Genomic DNA, 15,276 nt, shown 5'->3' on the forward strand with positions numbered 1-15,276 from the left:
CAACACATGTCTAAGGCTAGACCAATGCATTGGAAAACGGTAAAGAAGATATTGAGGTATTTAAAAGATACAAAAGACTTCAAATTGTGCCTTGGTGGTAAGAACATTGACTTACAAGGTTATTGTGATGCGGATTGGACTGGAAATGCAAATGATAGAAGATCCACAATAGGATATGTGTTCTTCATTGGAATAGGAGGCATTTCATGGAATTGCAAGAGACAATCTACCATTATAAGATCAATGATGGAGGCAGAGTGCATGGCAACAAGTCATTATACAATGGAAGCATGTTCGATAAGGCAACTCTTAGAAGACATTAGTCTAGTGCAATTAGAAGCAACTCTAATTATGTGTGACAATTAAGGATATCTTGCATTTGCCAAGAATCCAAAATACCACTCAAGGACCAAGCACATTGATGTTCAACATCATTTCATATGAGAGAAGATTGAAGATGGAATAATAAGTATGAAGTATTGTGCTACAAATGACATGCTTGCTGATGTGCTTACAAATCTATAAGTTCAACATATCTACAAATAAAAGAAGCTTGCCAACTATCAATACAACCTCATCCCTATAATATGTGTATCAATATTTACTAGTATAAATACAAAATAAAATAATCATAGAAGACCTTTAGAAACAATCTTCAGAACTAGAAGAAGGTATCAAAAATCAAATCCAAAAATCCACATTTGATTCTCATCTCTATCAACACAAGAGCCAAAATCTAAAGTCAATTAGAACAACTAATACTTGCTTATGGTTGATGGTCACAAATTATAAAACCTCTAATAGTAAAAAAATAATTGCAATAAAATGAAATGTAGAGAAGTGAGAGAAAATCAAAAATTCACTTAAAAAGAAATTTGTATTTAATAAATTCTACTTCAAAGCTCTAAATGATCTCTACTCTAAAAATCAAGAATGCCAATAATTTTTTTAGATCTCTTTTACATAAAATTGATTAAAAAAATGATCAAATTTAGACTCTATGTATACTTGAAGTGAACTTCCAAATTTAGTATTAAAGAGTTTCAGAAAATATATGTATATTTTTATTTTTATTTTATTTTATTTTATTTTTTATTTTAATATATATTCTAAGATTGTATAATAGATTATTTTACTAAAATGATCTTATGACCAGTTAGACCTATTACCATGAGGTTATATCATTGTAGAACCTTATTATTTTGTAACTTGATCATCGTGAGGACTTGTCACTATACCTCATTTATAACCATGGATTGACATTTTAAGCCATAAGAAAGTATTACAAGATGTCATTAGCCATTGTAGATCCAAAATATTTTTTTCACACTGTTTCATGCACAATAACACATTGTATCAAATTTGAAAAATTTTCCAAATGAACTTTCATATTGTGATACTCAAGTAGCAACTTATACCAAATCCTTCTTTGCCATAATAAAGTTACGTTCTAAAAAATTGCTACATTGTCAAGCTCTTATATGGAAACAAAAAAAATTTCTTGCTTTAAAATAAGTTCTATATCTAAATCTTCTTATACCACAATTTTTTAGAATATTGCAACCAAAACCATGTTACTTTGCCTTTGCACATATTCTTGTATGGTGACCTTATCTAATGATGTGACCTTACTACAACTCTCTTACTATGATCTTCTATTCTATTATATATAACTTCAAAATTTCTATACCATACATATTTCTTATATTATACTATTTCAATATCTTGTTTCCATACTACAACATATTTTGATACAATATTGCAACAAAATCCAATAGAAAAAAAAATCCAAAAATTTATTTATTTTTATTTTTATTTTTTAATTAAAACTACTTCATTTTAATTTGCTATACTATAATTTGAAGAAGAGAAAACATTCTTGTAAAGTGAAAGATTAGAAATCTACACAAAAATAAGACAAGCTATCTTTGGTATTATAAAAAAATAAATCTAAGAGTTTAAATGTAAAAATAAAGAAAATCCTAAAGCTTTACTAAAATGGCTAAATTGCCATAGCCAAGAAAATTCTTACAACAAGTTCTCTCTCTCTCAAAATCACTCATAAGATTTGACTTGATAAGAATGTCAAATCAAAGACTTTTTTCCACCCAAGTATTTAAATCCTAATTGGCATGAATAAAGTCAACTAACAAAAAAATATCAATAGGTAAAAAACTATTAATTAAATTAAATTATGTACATTTGAAGGGATTTCGTATCCAATACCATATTACATGATAAATAAGCTTATTACTTCTATGGACATTCTTACTTCCAAGGACAAAAGAAAATATCAAAAGTAATGTTTTAATAGGAAGGATCAATAATACAAAATTAAGATACTAGATTAGCTCTTTAGTGGCCCAAAAAGGGAGCATTTTATGCTTTTTCATGCTTTCTTGGACTAAATCTTAAAGTTGCTTATAAAAAGTTGAAGATTGTGTTACTACAAATTGATAGTGATTATTTACTAACTTTAAATAAGGTTCAACAATGACATTGGCTTTATCAAAATAGAGGCTAAAGTTAGTGGTTGCCCATTCTACATAAGATTGATCCTTCTTCTCTATTGTCTACATATATGACTCTATTGTCTCTTATATATGATTTTTTATGGAAAAAAATAAAAAATAAAAAATAAAAACTACACTTATGATATCATTAGAAAATGCTTATAAAGACATTGATTCACCTCCTATAATTCTAGATGATGCAACTTTAAAGTTTGACATAGAGCTTGTTTGTCTTATAACAAACAAGATTTCCTTTTAAACTTGTGAAGAGAGTCTTGAGTAGAAGAGATTCTTAGGCATAAAAGATAAGGCTTGCCTTTGCACTTATGAGGAGAGTCTTAGGCAAAAAAGATGCTTGGACACGAAGGACGTGCTTCCTTTTGTAATCATAATTGTTGCACTAAAAGAGCAAACATATTATAAGGCATGATAATCAAGCTCATCCATATTGAGCCATAGTCATGAACACACCACATTAAGTAGAATGACATTGGACTAAATTAATTATTCCATGGTTTGGAGGGATGTTGCTTTAACAAAATTGAGATGTGGCTTCAATAAATCTTTACATATATAAGCAAAATAAAAATTTAAAAATATAAAATTACTCTTTATAAAGTAATTTATTTAAATATACATAAATTCAATGCCTAAATTTATGTTTGATTGTGATTAAACATACATAAATTGAATGTTTGATTGTGAACAATTGTTTAAAGATGATGAAAAGTTTTATGAATGTGAGTAGAAATTAAAAATTTAACATCAAAGCATAGAGAGGGCAGGGCTCTTTCTTTCCTTTTTTTTTTTTTTTTTTTTTTGGTGTTAAATAGTTGGAGGAGAAACCCTTCAGTTGTAGCCAATTGCATTACTACCCACATCCTTATGAAACTATCATGCATATAAATAAACACCTTTTACTTTAATAATAAAGAAGATTTAACTAGAATTTTTTTTTCTTTCACATGGAAATAAAACAAAACATCAAAATTCACTAATTTACAGATTGCAAACACATCGTTATATTGATTGAACTTCATTTCAGTCCAATTGATTGTTGTAGGCCTTCAGAAGATCGTTCGCTTTTGTTCGTTCGTTCGTTCTGTCGTTTTGGAATTCGTTTGAAGTCCGGACGGCCCCGACCTATGCAAGCGCAGTTCACATCTCCCGGAATTAGGGTTTGGCTTGTGCTCGCAATTGCCAGAGGGATTGATTGATGAGTGTTTGGGACTATTTCGTTGCCCGGGTCCGCGCCGAATCGGTAATGTTGTATCCTCATCTGTGGAGACGGTAAACGTCGGTGGAATTGGAGTAGCACCGAATTGGAGCCGTTTTGCAAAAACTGCGAGGGTGGTCTGCTTTCGCAATGAGCGCGGGAGGTCCTCTGCGGGTGGTAGCGACAGCGGGCGCTGCCGTAGCAGCTGGAATGTTTACTCTTTCCATGGCGTCTTCTGTCTCGCTTGGTGTGCTTTCCACTGTCGTAGAGCGGCAGCGGGTAAGGGTCCCACATCTTATCCACCCTTGAATTTGTTTATCCAATTCCAGTGGTAGTTTTGCTCTGTTGCTTTTTCATATGGTGTTGTGTGCTCGGGGATATGGGCTCTGCAGAAGAAGACTGCTCCGCAATGTTCGTGTTGCAAAGGTCGAGGATTCATGCCATGTCGCTTGTGCAAAGGGGAGGCTACAATCAACTGGTCACCCTTGTATGACCCAGTGGTGCTTAAACCTTGCGTTTGTCCGACTTGTGACGGCAACAGGTATGACTGTCTCCACCTTCTCTTAGTAGAATGAGAACTGAGTTTAGTCGTTTTGTGCTATTGGCAGATTTTGTTTCACCGTTATACAGTTATTGCATAATTTTGACTCAATAGAGAGTTAACATGAGCTTTTGAAATTGAAGTATTTTCCCATTGTTGATTCATGTGTGGATTCGAATGCGCAGGGTTCAGAAGTGCTTGAATTGCGTTGGGAAGGGCTACGTGTGATCCATACTGCGAACCATCGCTGAAAACAGGTAGCTTGACATTGAGGCGTTTATTTCACAAGAATTCCGAAGGGACTGCTTAATTCCAACTGAGGAATCGATTGCAGGAGAATTCGGGGCAATGCGGCGGAACATATGTGCGGAGGACTCACACTGTCTGTTGTGAACGAGTTTTACTGGCTTTTATCCATTTTGCACACGAATTGTAAATTTTCGTGGATCCTTTGGGTTTGAAGATAAGAGATTGATCTGGGTTCCAAAAGTTTAGACGTTCTTGTACCCTGCTACTGAAGAAGGACATTGTCAGAGACATGGGGGCACATTGAAGTAAAGAATTCTGCTTTGATTGTATAATGCGATTGAGACCACTCCTGTGGAGCTATCCTTTTTTGTAATGTCTCTCGTTAGTTCTTGAATATCATTTTTCATTGTCGGAAGCAGAATAAATTTAGAATGATACTATTTGAGGGTCATGGGGTTGCTGCAAGGCTATCAATGATGCTTAAATCAGGATTTACTTCAACATTTATTATTTCAGAAAGGATTCGACGGTTTCTCACAATAATTCCTTCATTAATGCTCATACTTTTGATCAGGATCAGTTCCGCCTGTTCAGTAATTTCCACATATTTTGGACTGGTGTGGTACACCATATAGTGCCCGTGTCGTCGTGATTTTTTAATGTTTGTATGGGGTTCGAGTTCTGCAATAGCACCATTATATCTCTTGTGAGAAGAAAGATCATTTTTCAATATGAGAGAAGAACGGTGCACAATATACGGTATATTCGACATATGAATGGGGTGCATTTCTTACATTAATTACACTTTCACTGTAAAATAAATCATGCCATCTCGGCATTGTTAATCATGAATTTTGAAAATATACATCATCCTTCAATAAAATCATGTTTCGTCAAACCACTATGGGATAATATATTTCTCGACCAGGAAGCTTTTCGGTCATCTAAGCTTTTAATCACAGGCCGTCTGAGGTAAACGACTTGAACTGTTGCATGAAATAATCTGGAGTAGTTCATAGACGCAATTGCACATTCTAGATGCTCGAAGCGATTTGTCTATTGGAACAGTTTGGCAATGTAGCTCCCGCTTGCAGGTAATAAATCTCGCACATAGCGTCCCGTTTCAAAAGGAAACTAAAATACGTCGATTTGAGCATCGCGATCACATGTAACAATTGGTTGACTCAAAAAAATGATGCCTAACGTATAAATTGATCTATTAATGAACTACATCTTAGAATTCTAATGCGTCGTCATTTTCCATTCTCAAGCAAACAGCATCTCCTGGTTTCAATTGCGTCACGGCTATGGATTCATGGCCTGGACGTTGATCCTCTGCAGAGTAGCAAACCTCATGTCCGTTAATTGGTAGCCTACTAAAATTGGTTACTTCAACACAAAGCGCAAAAGTTTCAATACAAACAATTGATAACTGATTTAACACTTCTTAGAAGAAAACAATCTTATAATCCAAGTTGGGATTGGGTGGGTTTTCGAACCTGCGGGGATAACAAGGCGGACTGAATCTGCATCCTCCAGCATGACATTAAAACACTGCCCCCCAGCCTCCGCCACAACGAGGACGAGAGGCTTAGTTTCGATGGAAACACGGCCCACAAGAACTGTGCGGGAGTGGCCATGCGCATCCACCGCTAATACTTGACCTCCAGACTCCAGCTCTGACAAGTATGCCATGTGCCCTCTGACCATGCCCGTGTATGCGTGCACAGGACCCTGTCATGCAGGGAACAAAGTTGTTACAAGAATTCATTATCACGCGACTGCATTGGTCACTGATGGATATGAATTCCGGAGTAAAATTCGATTGTTGTGAGTACGTCAGCTAAATTCGGTTTCCGAAGGAACACAAGTAATGCGAAATGAGAGGCCTACTCACCGCATTGACACGAAACGATTTACGGCTTGTGTTGTTAGCTTGGACCTCAGAATGCACCAAGAACATGCCCCTCGTGAAAGAACCCACCTGTAAACCACTGCCAGGCTTAGTATGACAATATACATCATCTTGCAAGAACTCAGTATGATCAGATAAGGTACTCCAGATAACTTTGCATACTGTTATGCGGATGTCAGACTGAGAAATTGGTGCTTTTATAAACATACAAATCAAAACAATTATCAGTCTTACAAGTACAGCCTCGCCAGGATTCAATAGATTGCAGAGGTCCACGGACACTCGGTCGCCTTCGCCCACAGAGACCACACTTTTCACAGTAGCCTTCACCATCTTCAACCCAGTCGATGTTTGTGGTGTGGAGGAATTTGGCGCTTGGTTTGCAGCTACATTTACAGCTCTGGGCGACTCCAAGAGCCTCGGTGATGACCCGACCCGGTTAAGAGGATTACAGTCTGATCTAAGCGACATGGTGTCCCAGCCCACGCTGTTTGAGTCTGATCCGATTGAGGAGCTCTCCTGATTCACACAGTTAGAGTCTGTTCTGAGCTGGGAGCTGTCCGGATTCACGCCTTTCGAGTCTGATCTAAGCGGGGAGCTGTCCTGATTCACGCCGTTAGAGTCTGATCTAAGTGAGTTGCTGTCCTGGATTACGCCCTGTGAGTCTGATCTGAGCAAGGTGCTGTCCCGATTCACGCCTTTCGAGTCTGATCTAAGCAACGTGCTGTCCTGGTTCGTGATGTGAGAATCTGTTCTTTCCAAGGAGTGTTCTGGCGTTAAACCGGGGAGTTCAGCCACCTCAACCGGAAGCTCTTCAACAGTCTCCTCGGCCACCCCTTTGCCAGATTGTTCTGCACGTTGATAAGCATTCACCCATTCTAGGGCGCGGTCCTTCTTCAACTTCTTCTCTAGCAGGTAATCCTACGATTCACATACACACCCTTCAGTTCGCTTCCACAAGCTAAGAACCACTATTCAGGACAACAAAGATATTAGTAGGAAATGGCCGTCTTTAGTTCTAAATGTTCTGCTGTTCTGCGACAAAGAACGTAGAGGGAAGGTTGCAAGAATTACCCTGAGAGCAGCTATTTCGGCGGTGTTTTCTGTGTGGAGTACCACGCCATCAAACCCTACCTCAAGGGCCTGCAAGTACAAAGTCCACATAACTCACATTTAACGAATCGAACATTGCACACTTTGATTAACCTTACAAAGAAAAAAAGAAAAAAAAGAAAAACAGATCATACCGTAAATAACCTGACTCTTGCTAACATTGTCAACCAAACTGATGACTGTCTAAGAAGAGCGCAGCAAAATTTTCAGCATAAGTAGCAATGATTCAGTACCTCCAGATATACTTGTGCATCAGCAGCGGTGTTTGCCGTGGCGAAAAGCTGGGTGCGTCTACCTTGAAACGCAGCTACCACGTCTTCAGGAGGAATGAGCTGCCAGTCAAGGTCATTGATAACAACAGTCTCCGCATTGCCCATCATAGCAGGAAGGTAGTCTAGCTGCTCGCCAGAGTACACCTGACCAAGAAGCGCCACTTGCTTCCCCTCCTGGTTCAAGAACCTGCCTCCATCAAGGAACAGGGGCTTGATCCACTCGATCGCTGCTCTCCACAACATCCGCTTACATTCCATCAGTGGAAAGTCCAGCATCCTCTCAACATTAGACGCTGTATTCATATTGCCTCTTGAACGAAACTAAACCGCGAAAAACAACGTCTAAGCTTCACGCAAAGGTTTGGGGTGAAGAATTTTACAAGTCCATTGCGGGGCCATGTACTTGGTGTCTGGAGTGAAGATGAACGATGTCCAGCCAACCTCCACAGCACTCCTCATCACATCCTTGCTTCGTGTCCACACCCACACTGTCTTATTCAAATTCTGGGTCAACTTGCTATGCGGCGGTGATGGCATCCGCGAAAAATTTATTAAAGGTGGGTTCGCTTGTGCAACTGCTCGTCCTGGAGGGCGTTGAAGAGGATGTGATACTTGAGCGGATGATGGTACCGCATTGACGGATTTCTCAAGGAATGTAGTCGGAGCTCGTCGAGTTTGCTCATTGCTAGACATCCCATTTTGAATCTTGTTACCATTTCCGTCTTTGCGAGCAGATACCACAAATATTGATCAGTACATCTCAAACTCGCCATGCTGTGCAATCAATTTCTTCCTTGTCTAGCTGAAATTCCCTCATTAATCCTGCATTACAAATTTGTTGAAAAGAAAAGATGAAGAAGATGGTGATCAAGACTCACTGCGTTCACCGTAAGGGATAGAATCCTCGAACGGGGCCGCTGTCACCTCTGCCGTAGATTCCTCTTCAGCCAGCCACTTCCTTAGTGTTGGCTTCGTTAGGTGGTTATTCAAATTGGAACCAGTTCCAAACTCGACTGGAGACAGGCGAGGAGCCCTCTGATCAGCGTGGTATTGCATCTTCTGCATTTTCATCAAATCGGGATTCGCATTTGAGCGGAAGGGGATCGACGCTCTATGCGTAGGATTTTCTTGAGCCTCATGGATCCGCTCAAGTGACTCACCCGTTGTGGGCGCCAAGGAGAATAAATCACTGTCTTGCGTGAGGAAGCCGTCGCTCGATTCACCGTAAGAGCTCGATGACACTGATCCGTGCGAGTGGTGTGAGTGAGTCGACGCCAGAGATGCCATCGACGCCGTGGATCCAGTTGTGACGAGCGGTTGGTTCCCGTTTCGCAAAGTGTTTGGCGGAGTCGGCACGAGAGGCGGGAGCTGCTTCGACACGGAGAACGACCGGATGGTGTCAATCCCGCCGCTATTCCGAGCTCTTGAAACAAAGCATGTCAAATTCTCCACAAAATACTTCCGATCACTCTTCATGTTCCTGACATTGCGACCGATGCAATTCAGTACGGTAGGATAAATTGCCTCACAAAAACGAAACACGCAGCACAGGCACATTTCGATGAAACTTCTCAACGATGGAGGAACCATTTCCATTTGGGCACACTCACTTGTCTAGAACAACGTGGTAGGCTCCAATGGCCTTAGCTTCCTCGACGACTATAATTTTAATTTGGTACCCTGCTTTCACATCGACATCCAACTTCACCTGCAATTGGTAGAAGCAGGTGTGAGCGATTCGAGAATCACCAATGCAATTCGTGAAAAATGACGCTCAGATAAGCACCTAGTCAATATACAGCATTGGCAACTATTGCTCTCTCCAACTCTTTGCGCGTACCCCTGCTTTCTCGCACCACTCCTTGACGTGAGGGATGCTTTCCAGCGCATCTCGTTTGGTTTCGACTTCATGCTGTAGCATAACTCCGTTCGAGCCGATCCAACTGTTTTTGTCGACGCGCGTCTTGAATCCCACTGCACCAAGAGCAAAGATTGTTCTGAATATCAGCATAAGAGTTTCGAAAACTACAAAAAGACTTCAAAAAAAAATCCATTCTATAGCGAGCAGATGAGCGTGGGAGATGAATCGCGACGAACTTGGATTGGAGACATGCGTGATGATGCCTAATATTTTCAAGTTATCCCCGCGGCGGACAACATTGCCCATAGCCCAGTATACAGCAGGGGTGCAGAGCTCCTTGGTGACATCCAGGGTGACGAGCACGGAGCCCTGTGCAACGCCTCCGGGACGCGGCGTGTTCGCTTCCTCAATGCTCCTGGCCCCAGAGCTCTGCATTTTGATGAGGCTCTCCAGCGACATATCACCGTTAACACTCGGGAAGACACAACCACTGAATAAACTAGAGGAGGCCAGCTTTACAGCACCTCCCTACGATTGTTATCTAAATGCTCACTATAACTTCGACCCCACTACTCGAGACTGAAAAAGTCCGGCATTGCTGCCAGCATTAAGCTGAACACCAAGTTTTTGAAACCATCAGCAAATTCCTTAACAATTTCGACTGATCCTAGAGATTTAATTCGTCCCAGTCAGCAGGAACACCGAGTACTGAGATTGAATCCACTGAACTGAAGTCCACTTCGCAAGCCCACTGCATGGCCTGACGTAAAGACTGGCTCCAGACTTCCGTGCCCCATCCAATCCGTGAGCATTCAATGATGTTTACCAAGTTTCGGACGATGTCCGAGGTTGCGAAGGGGTTTACGACAGGTTGAAGAGCTTCAATACATCTAGAAGCTAAAATTGAAAGCATGTTCAGAGGTGTGGTAGTTAGAGGACCTTGGAGAAGTCCGAAACTCCCTCCACTTGCAGGCTAAATATTGTGAACGTCTAAACAAAGCTGAGGGCACTTCCAGGAGCCAAAGTTCTGTAAGCACAGCCAAACGTTTCACCGCTCCACGGAATCCGGACTAGTAACTTTCGCATCCGTAACTTACGAAGGCCACGACACATAATACTATTCAACCATGGCATCCAAACAAAATTCTAATACTGCAGTTTGTTTCGGCAACGTACGGACGACGACTCTACGTAGCGTATGATGCAGTCTATCCGTGGCTACAGAACAGTGCAATTGAAACTAGCAGCAATTGAACCTGTAAACAATTGCGATGAGAATGCTTCAAAGGCAGATTGAATTCAGTGGCTACGATTAGAACAAGTCTATGGTGGTGAAAGTGCTGGTAAATTGCTACTCTCTTCAGAGAAACTACAATAAATATTCTGCCAGTGAATCCCAATCATCGAGAATCCTTTTTTCTCGGTGAATTTTATTGATTAATGTTCCTGGAATAAGAACAACCATTTTGCTGTGGCTAGTACCGAAAACTTCCTATTTCGCTGAACAGGTACCGAGCTCGCAATCTGACCTTTTTACTTCATCCGTCCGTCAGTCGTGTCTATTAAACACATATATGTCGGGTAGCTGCCTCAGATTTTGTGAGAAGCTCATTTATGGGCAACCGATTGATGGGAGTCCTTAAATTGCAGGGTTAAGGGTTTCAATTTTTTATTTTATAAAAAGAAAACACAAAATCGTTTTTGAGCACTACGAGAGGTTAAGGGGTTGGGATTTATTAGATGTTCTGGTGGGAGGAGCCATTTCAATTTTCTGTTCATCGAGTACCAGGTAACTGCTGGATACCTACTCCACCACGGCTGAAAACTTCGACGCGAGTCAAGAAGGATGAGTAAAATAGGTGATGTCCTAGATCTTGCGCTCTTCCCAAGTTGACTTTTCCTCGAACAAAGACCTCCTCGGCAGACCTCATTGGTTGACAACCGACACACAGCTCAGGGTGCTCAATATTGCCATGCACACGGCAGCTTCTTGGAAGCAGCTGCATAACCCATCTCACGATGAACAGAACAATGGTCTCTCGGCAATCAGAATAGGTGATCGTAGCTCAGCGAACCCAAGTGGGAGATGTTTCGCGGGTGATCTCTTGCTTCTTTCCTGGGGAACTTGCCAAACTGTGAAGAGCGCCACGTATTGTATATCCCGAGTATATCTCTCCGTTGCGCGGAGTCCTCAACCCTATCCAAGGGCCACTTATCTTCCCTCCTTCGATCCAACGGCACTGCCCCCTTTTCTCTTCCATGCCCAAAACCCTCCCAACCCTCCACCATACACGCTAGAACTGACATCCCTTCGACATTTAGCTTTCGCTCTCACGACAGAGCCCAAACTTGGCATATCCATTCCCTCCCACGTCGATCCACTTTACTAGAAAACTCCAATGCATCCACAGTTGGCCTGTCTATGGTCCAGCCCATCGACTGGTACCATGTTATAAAGGTCCAAAAGCTTCGGCACCTTCGGAATCAGAGGATTTCATCGAACAAGCCCGAGAAGATTCAGATTCCGCCATGCGCACAGGGTATTGTCAACTTTCCAGATCTGCTAGTGCACCATTCCAGCTTCCTGCAGCACTGTACCCCTACCGAAAATTCTCAAATCCGTCAGCTATCTGCGGCACTGGGGGAGAGCTCATTTCAAGTCTGCGAGAGATCGGAGACCCAGATAGCGCGGGACGTGGCTCAACACCCGTTAGAGAATGTACTTGTACACACACACACACACACACATATATATATATATATATATATATATATATATGTTTGAATATATACATAGATTTTCTTAGACAATACAATACTGAGTGAATCAACGCAACATTCCAAGCACCGAAATGGCGAGAAAACTCACTGTAAAATTGTGCAAATGTCAGTGAGGTCACTCAACCACAAGAGAAGTGTGAGGCTCAGGTGGGACAAGATGCAGCCGAGTCGCGCGGGGAGAACATTCTTCTTCGGCGCTTCGCAGAGGCAGGGCTGTGGCGATCATGTGTGAATCCGCATTCGAGGTGTGCTCCGCTGCGTGTGCGTGCGTGCGTGCGTCTAGATTCGGCTCTGCGGCTTCGGGTTTCCACCGTCCCGTGGGCGTCGACATCACGCTTGCCCTAATCCCGTGCCGCCGCGTCGGCTGGGCTTGGAATCTGTGCCCACAAGGCCCATCCTTAATACTCCACTTAGTGATCGTGATTATTGGCCAACATTACAAAATAAAATCATAAAATCATAAGATAAACGAATCTTACCGGTAATTCCACATGCAGATGTTTAATGACATCTGCATGCGGAAGATTTTATAAAAAAGTAAATTAATAGAATATCTTATAATTAAGATTTGTTATTTCATTTTTTTTAATGTTACAATAATCCTCAAGTGTTTTAGAAAAATGTGCTTGAAAACTTTTAATAGGTACAAAATATATTTTAAATAGGCATTAACTTTAGAATATGTGCTTTTAAGATATAAAATAATAAATGGATTAATGTATTTAAATTTATACAAATTTTATATAATACAATAAAAATAATCTGCAAAATATATGTAGTAAAAAATAAAAATAAAAATATCTTTTAAAGATAATCAAAATATTTTGGTAATAATAATAATACTATTATCAAGTACTTACAATTGCACTAATTATTGCACTAGTTGCAATAGAAATAATAGCACTATTTAATAAGCTATAATGTGTAATCTCATATTTGGTATTTCAAACAAACAACAATCTCAATTAATACCTATGATGTTTTAAAAATATTGCTAGTATCAATCAAATTGTCAATTTAATAGAACTTAAAAATCTTTTTGCCACAATTTTAGAAAGAATAACAATTAATTGGGCATATGACTTCAAAAAATAACACCTTGTTGTATTTTAAAAAGAAATAGAATATACATATATATATATATATATATATATATATATATTGAAAAGAAATAAGAAAGTATTGCAAGCATTGGATGTAATTATGCAACGTCCAAATGAATCAATAGATGTCTTTTATAATTGATTCAAGGAAATATTTGATAAACTAAAAACAACAATTAATAACTCGATATTTTGTAATTGGTTCTAGAAAATTTATATACCTCATTTTAACAAGGATTAATTTATATGCATGTTACCATGCCACTTCAAATAATAAATGCAACTATATAAAATTTCTAGAGGAAAAAATAATATTTCTAGTATGAACATACCACCACCAAAGTCAATACAATATCTATCCATGAGTAGTATTTATAATTATTATTATCTACTACCTTGTAGATAGAATCTTTAGAATTTAAACAATCAGCTTGCAAAATGACTTCAAAATAAAGCAGTGGTATTATATCCAGATAGAGTCCATTGTAATGCCTTTTAACCAAATCAACAATTACTTACAAATAATGGTTGTTAGAACTATAGATCTATCTAATATTATTGTTAAAATTATTCAACATATAAACCATGATTGCTACCATCTAAGCAAAGGATCAAGATTACAAATGTGGTGCAATAATTCCAAATCAAAGAATGCAAGTACAATTATTTCAACCATTTTTGCCGCAATAACTTCATCACAAAAAGACCAAGATTTGGAGATAGTAAAATACTAAGTAGAACCTTAGAAATCATTTTTTTCTACAATATTTGAAAAGATTATACAACCTCAAAATAGTGATATAAGATGAATTCAAAATAATACAACGTAATATGCCAACTTAGGATAAAATCTTAGATATCACAAAAGTAATAATTACATCGAAAAAACTACTAGAGCTCTACTTAGACTTCCAAACATATCTATAACAATTATATTAACTAATCACCACAATGATAAAACTTACTAATATAAATATTGCAACAATGGATCCAAATGCTATAATTATTTGTATATAGTTGGGATAATACAAATTAATCAATGTCTTAGTTTATGAGAACTCCAAAATAAACATTACAGCATATTCAATAGTATCTTTAGATGTCAAGGACAAGAATTCAAAGAAGATACATAAACTATTGAAATAAATATCAAAAAAAGATAATAAAATAGAAATTTATATATATATATATATATATATATATATATATATATATATTATTTAATTAAGAATTACATGACAACATTTTATAGAACCTTTGACATGATTTGCAAAAGAAGTTTTATATATATGTACCACATAGTTAGCTTACACCATGAGCTATCAACATGTGCAATACATGACTAACTTGTTGGCTAAGTTTATTATTTATTAATTACGAATAGATAGGTATAAAAGTGAAGTCACATCTATATAGCTTCTAAAAAGCTTTTCTATAAGATATTATTAAATTTATTTATTTTTACATACTTCTAAGTATTTATACTATATAGATAATTATTAAAATAAATATGTGTGTTTGTGACACCAATTCCTAAAAACCAAAACTACATTGTTTATATTTTTCATGGCAAAAAATACCTTCATAATTCTATTGGAAATTTTTATGGATGTATTATTCTCTATATATGGCATGTGTTGATATCTACTATTATTATGATCATTGAGATTTCAAGAAACAATCATTTTTCGATTATATTAGGATGACCTTAG

The 15,276-nt window shown here is 38.5% G+C and overlaps 2 protein-coding genes across 2 annotated transcripts; one reads left to right on the forward strand and one right to left on the reverse strand.

Annotated features, from left to right (window-relative positions):
• The first annotated feature begins 3,700 nt into the window (after positions 1–3,700).
• On the forward strand, positions 3,701–4,851 carry LOC112287970 (uncharacterized). The gene is made up of 3 exons (XM_024531679.3): positions 3,701–4,008; positions 4,122–4,270; positions 4,456–4,851. Exons 1-3 carry the CDS (start codon positions 3,880–3,882, stop codon positions 4,496–4,498), a joined length of 321 nt encoding a protein of 106 aa, XP_024387447.1. The 5' UTR covers positions 3,701–3,879; the 3' UTR covers positions 4,499–4,851.
• A 481-nt stretch (positions 4,852–5,332) lies between these two features.
• LOC112287969 (uncharacterized) lies at positions 5,333–10,607 on the reverse strand. The gene is made up of 11 exons (XM_024531677.3): positions 9,917–10,607; positions 9,660–9,793; positions 9,430–9,527; positions 8,698–9,299; positions 8,200–8,541; positions 7,781–8,046; positions 7,509–7,577; positions 6,669–7,355; positions 6,417–6,503; positions 6,019–6,253; positions 5,333–5,854 (listed from the first exon to the last, which is right to left on the reverse strand). The coding sequence occupies exons 1-11, from the start codon at positions 10,137–10,139 to the stop codon at positions 5,754–5,756; spliced, it is 2,844 nt and encodes a 947-aa protein (XP_024387445.1). The 5' UTR covers positions 10,140–10,607; the 3' UTR covers positions 5,333–5,753.
• Between the last annotated feature and the right edge of the window lie 4,669 nt (positions 10,608–15,276).

This window comes from Physcomitrium patens, chromosome 10 (genome assembly GCF_059467195.1).
Source record: "Physcomitrium patens ecotype Gransden chromosome 10, ASM5946719v1, whole genome shotgun sequence".
NCBI lineage: Eukaryota > Viridiplantae > Streptophyta > Bryopsida > Funariales > Funariaceae > Physcomitrium > Physcomitrium patens.

Bases quoted from the DNA above. Each gene is read 5' to 3' on its own strand.
- LOC112287969 (XM_024531677.3), bottom strand. From the start codon at position 10,139: ATGTCGCTGGAGAGCCTCATCAAAATGCAGAGCTCTGGGGCCAGGAGC. The intron at 8,542-8,697 runs GTGAGTCTTGAT...CTGCTCGCAAAG, and splicing joins TATCCCTTACGGTGAACGCA to ACGGAAATGGTAACAAGATT. The intron at 6,254-6,416 runs GTGAGTAGGCCT...CCTGCATGACAG, and splicing joins AATCGTTTCGTGTCAATGCG to GGTCCTGTGCACGCATACAC.
- LOC112287970 (XM_024531679.3), top strand. From the start codon at position 3,880: ATGAGCGCGGGAGGTCCTCTGCGGGTGGTAGCGACAGCGGGCGCTGCC. The intron at 4,009-4,121 runs GTAAGGGTCCCA...TGGGCTCTGCAG, and splicing joins CTGTCGTAGAGCGGCAGCGG to AAGAAGACTGCTCCGCAATG. The intron at 4,271-4,455 runs GTATGACTGTCT...TCGAATGCGCAG, and splicing joins CCGACTTGTGACGGCAACAG to GGTTCAGAAGTGCTTGAATT.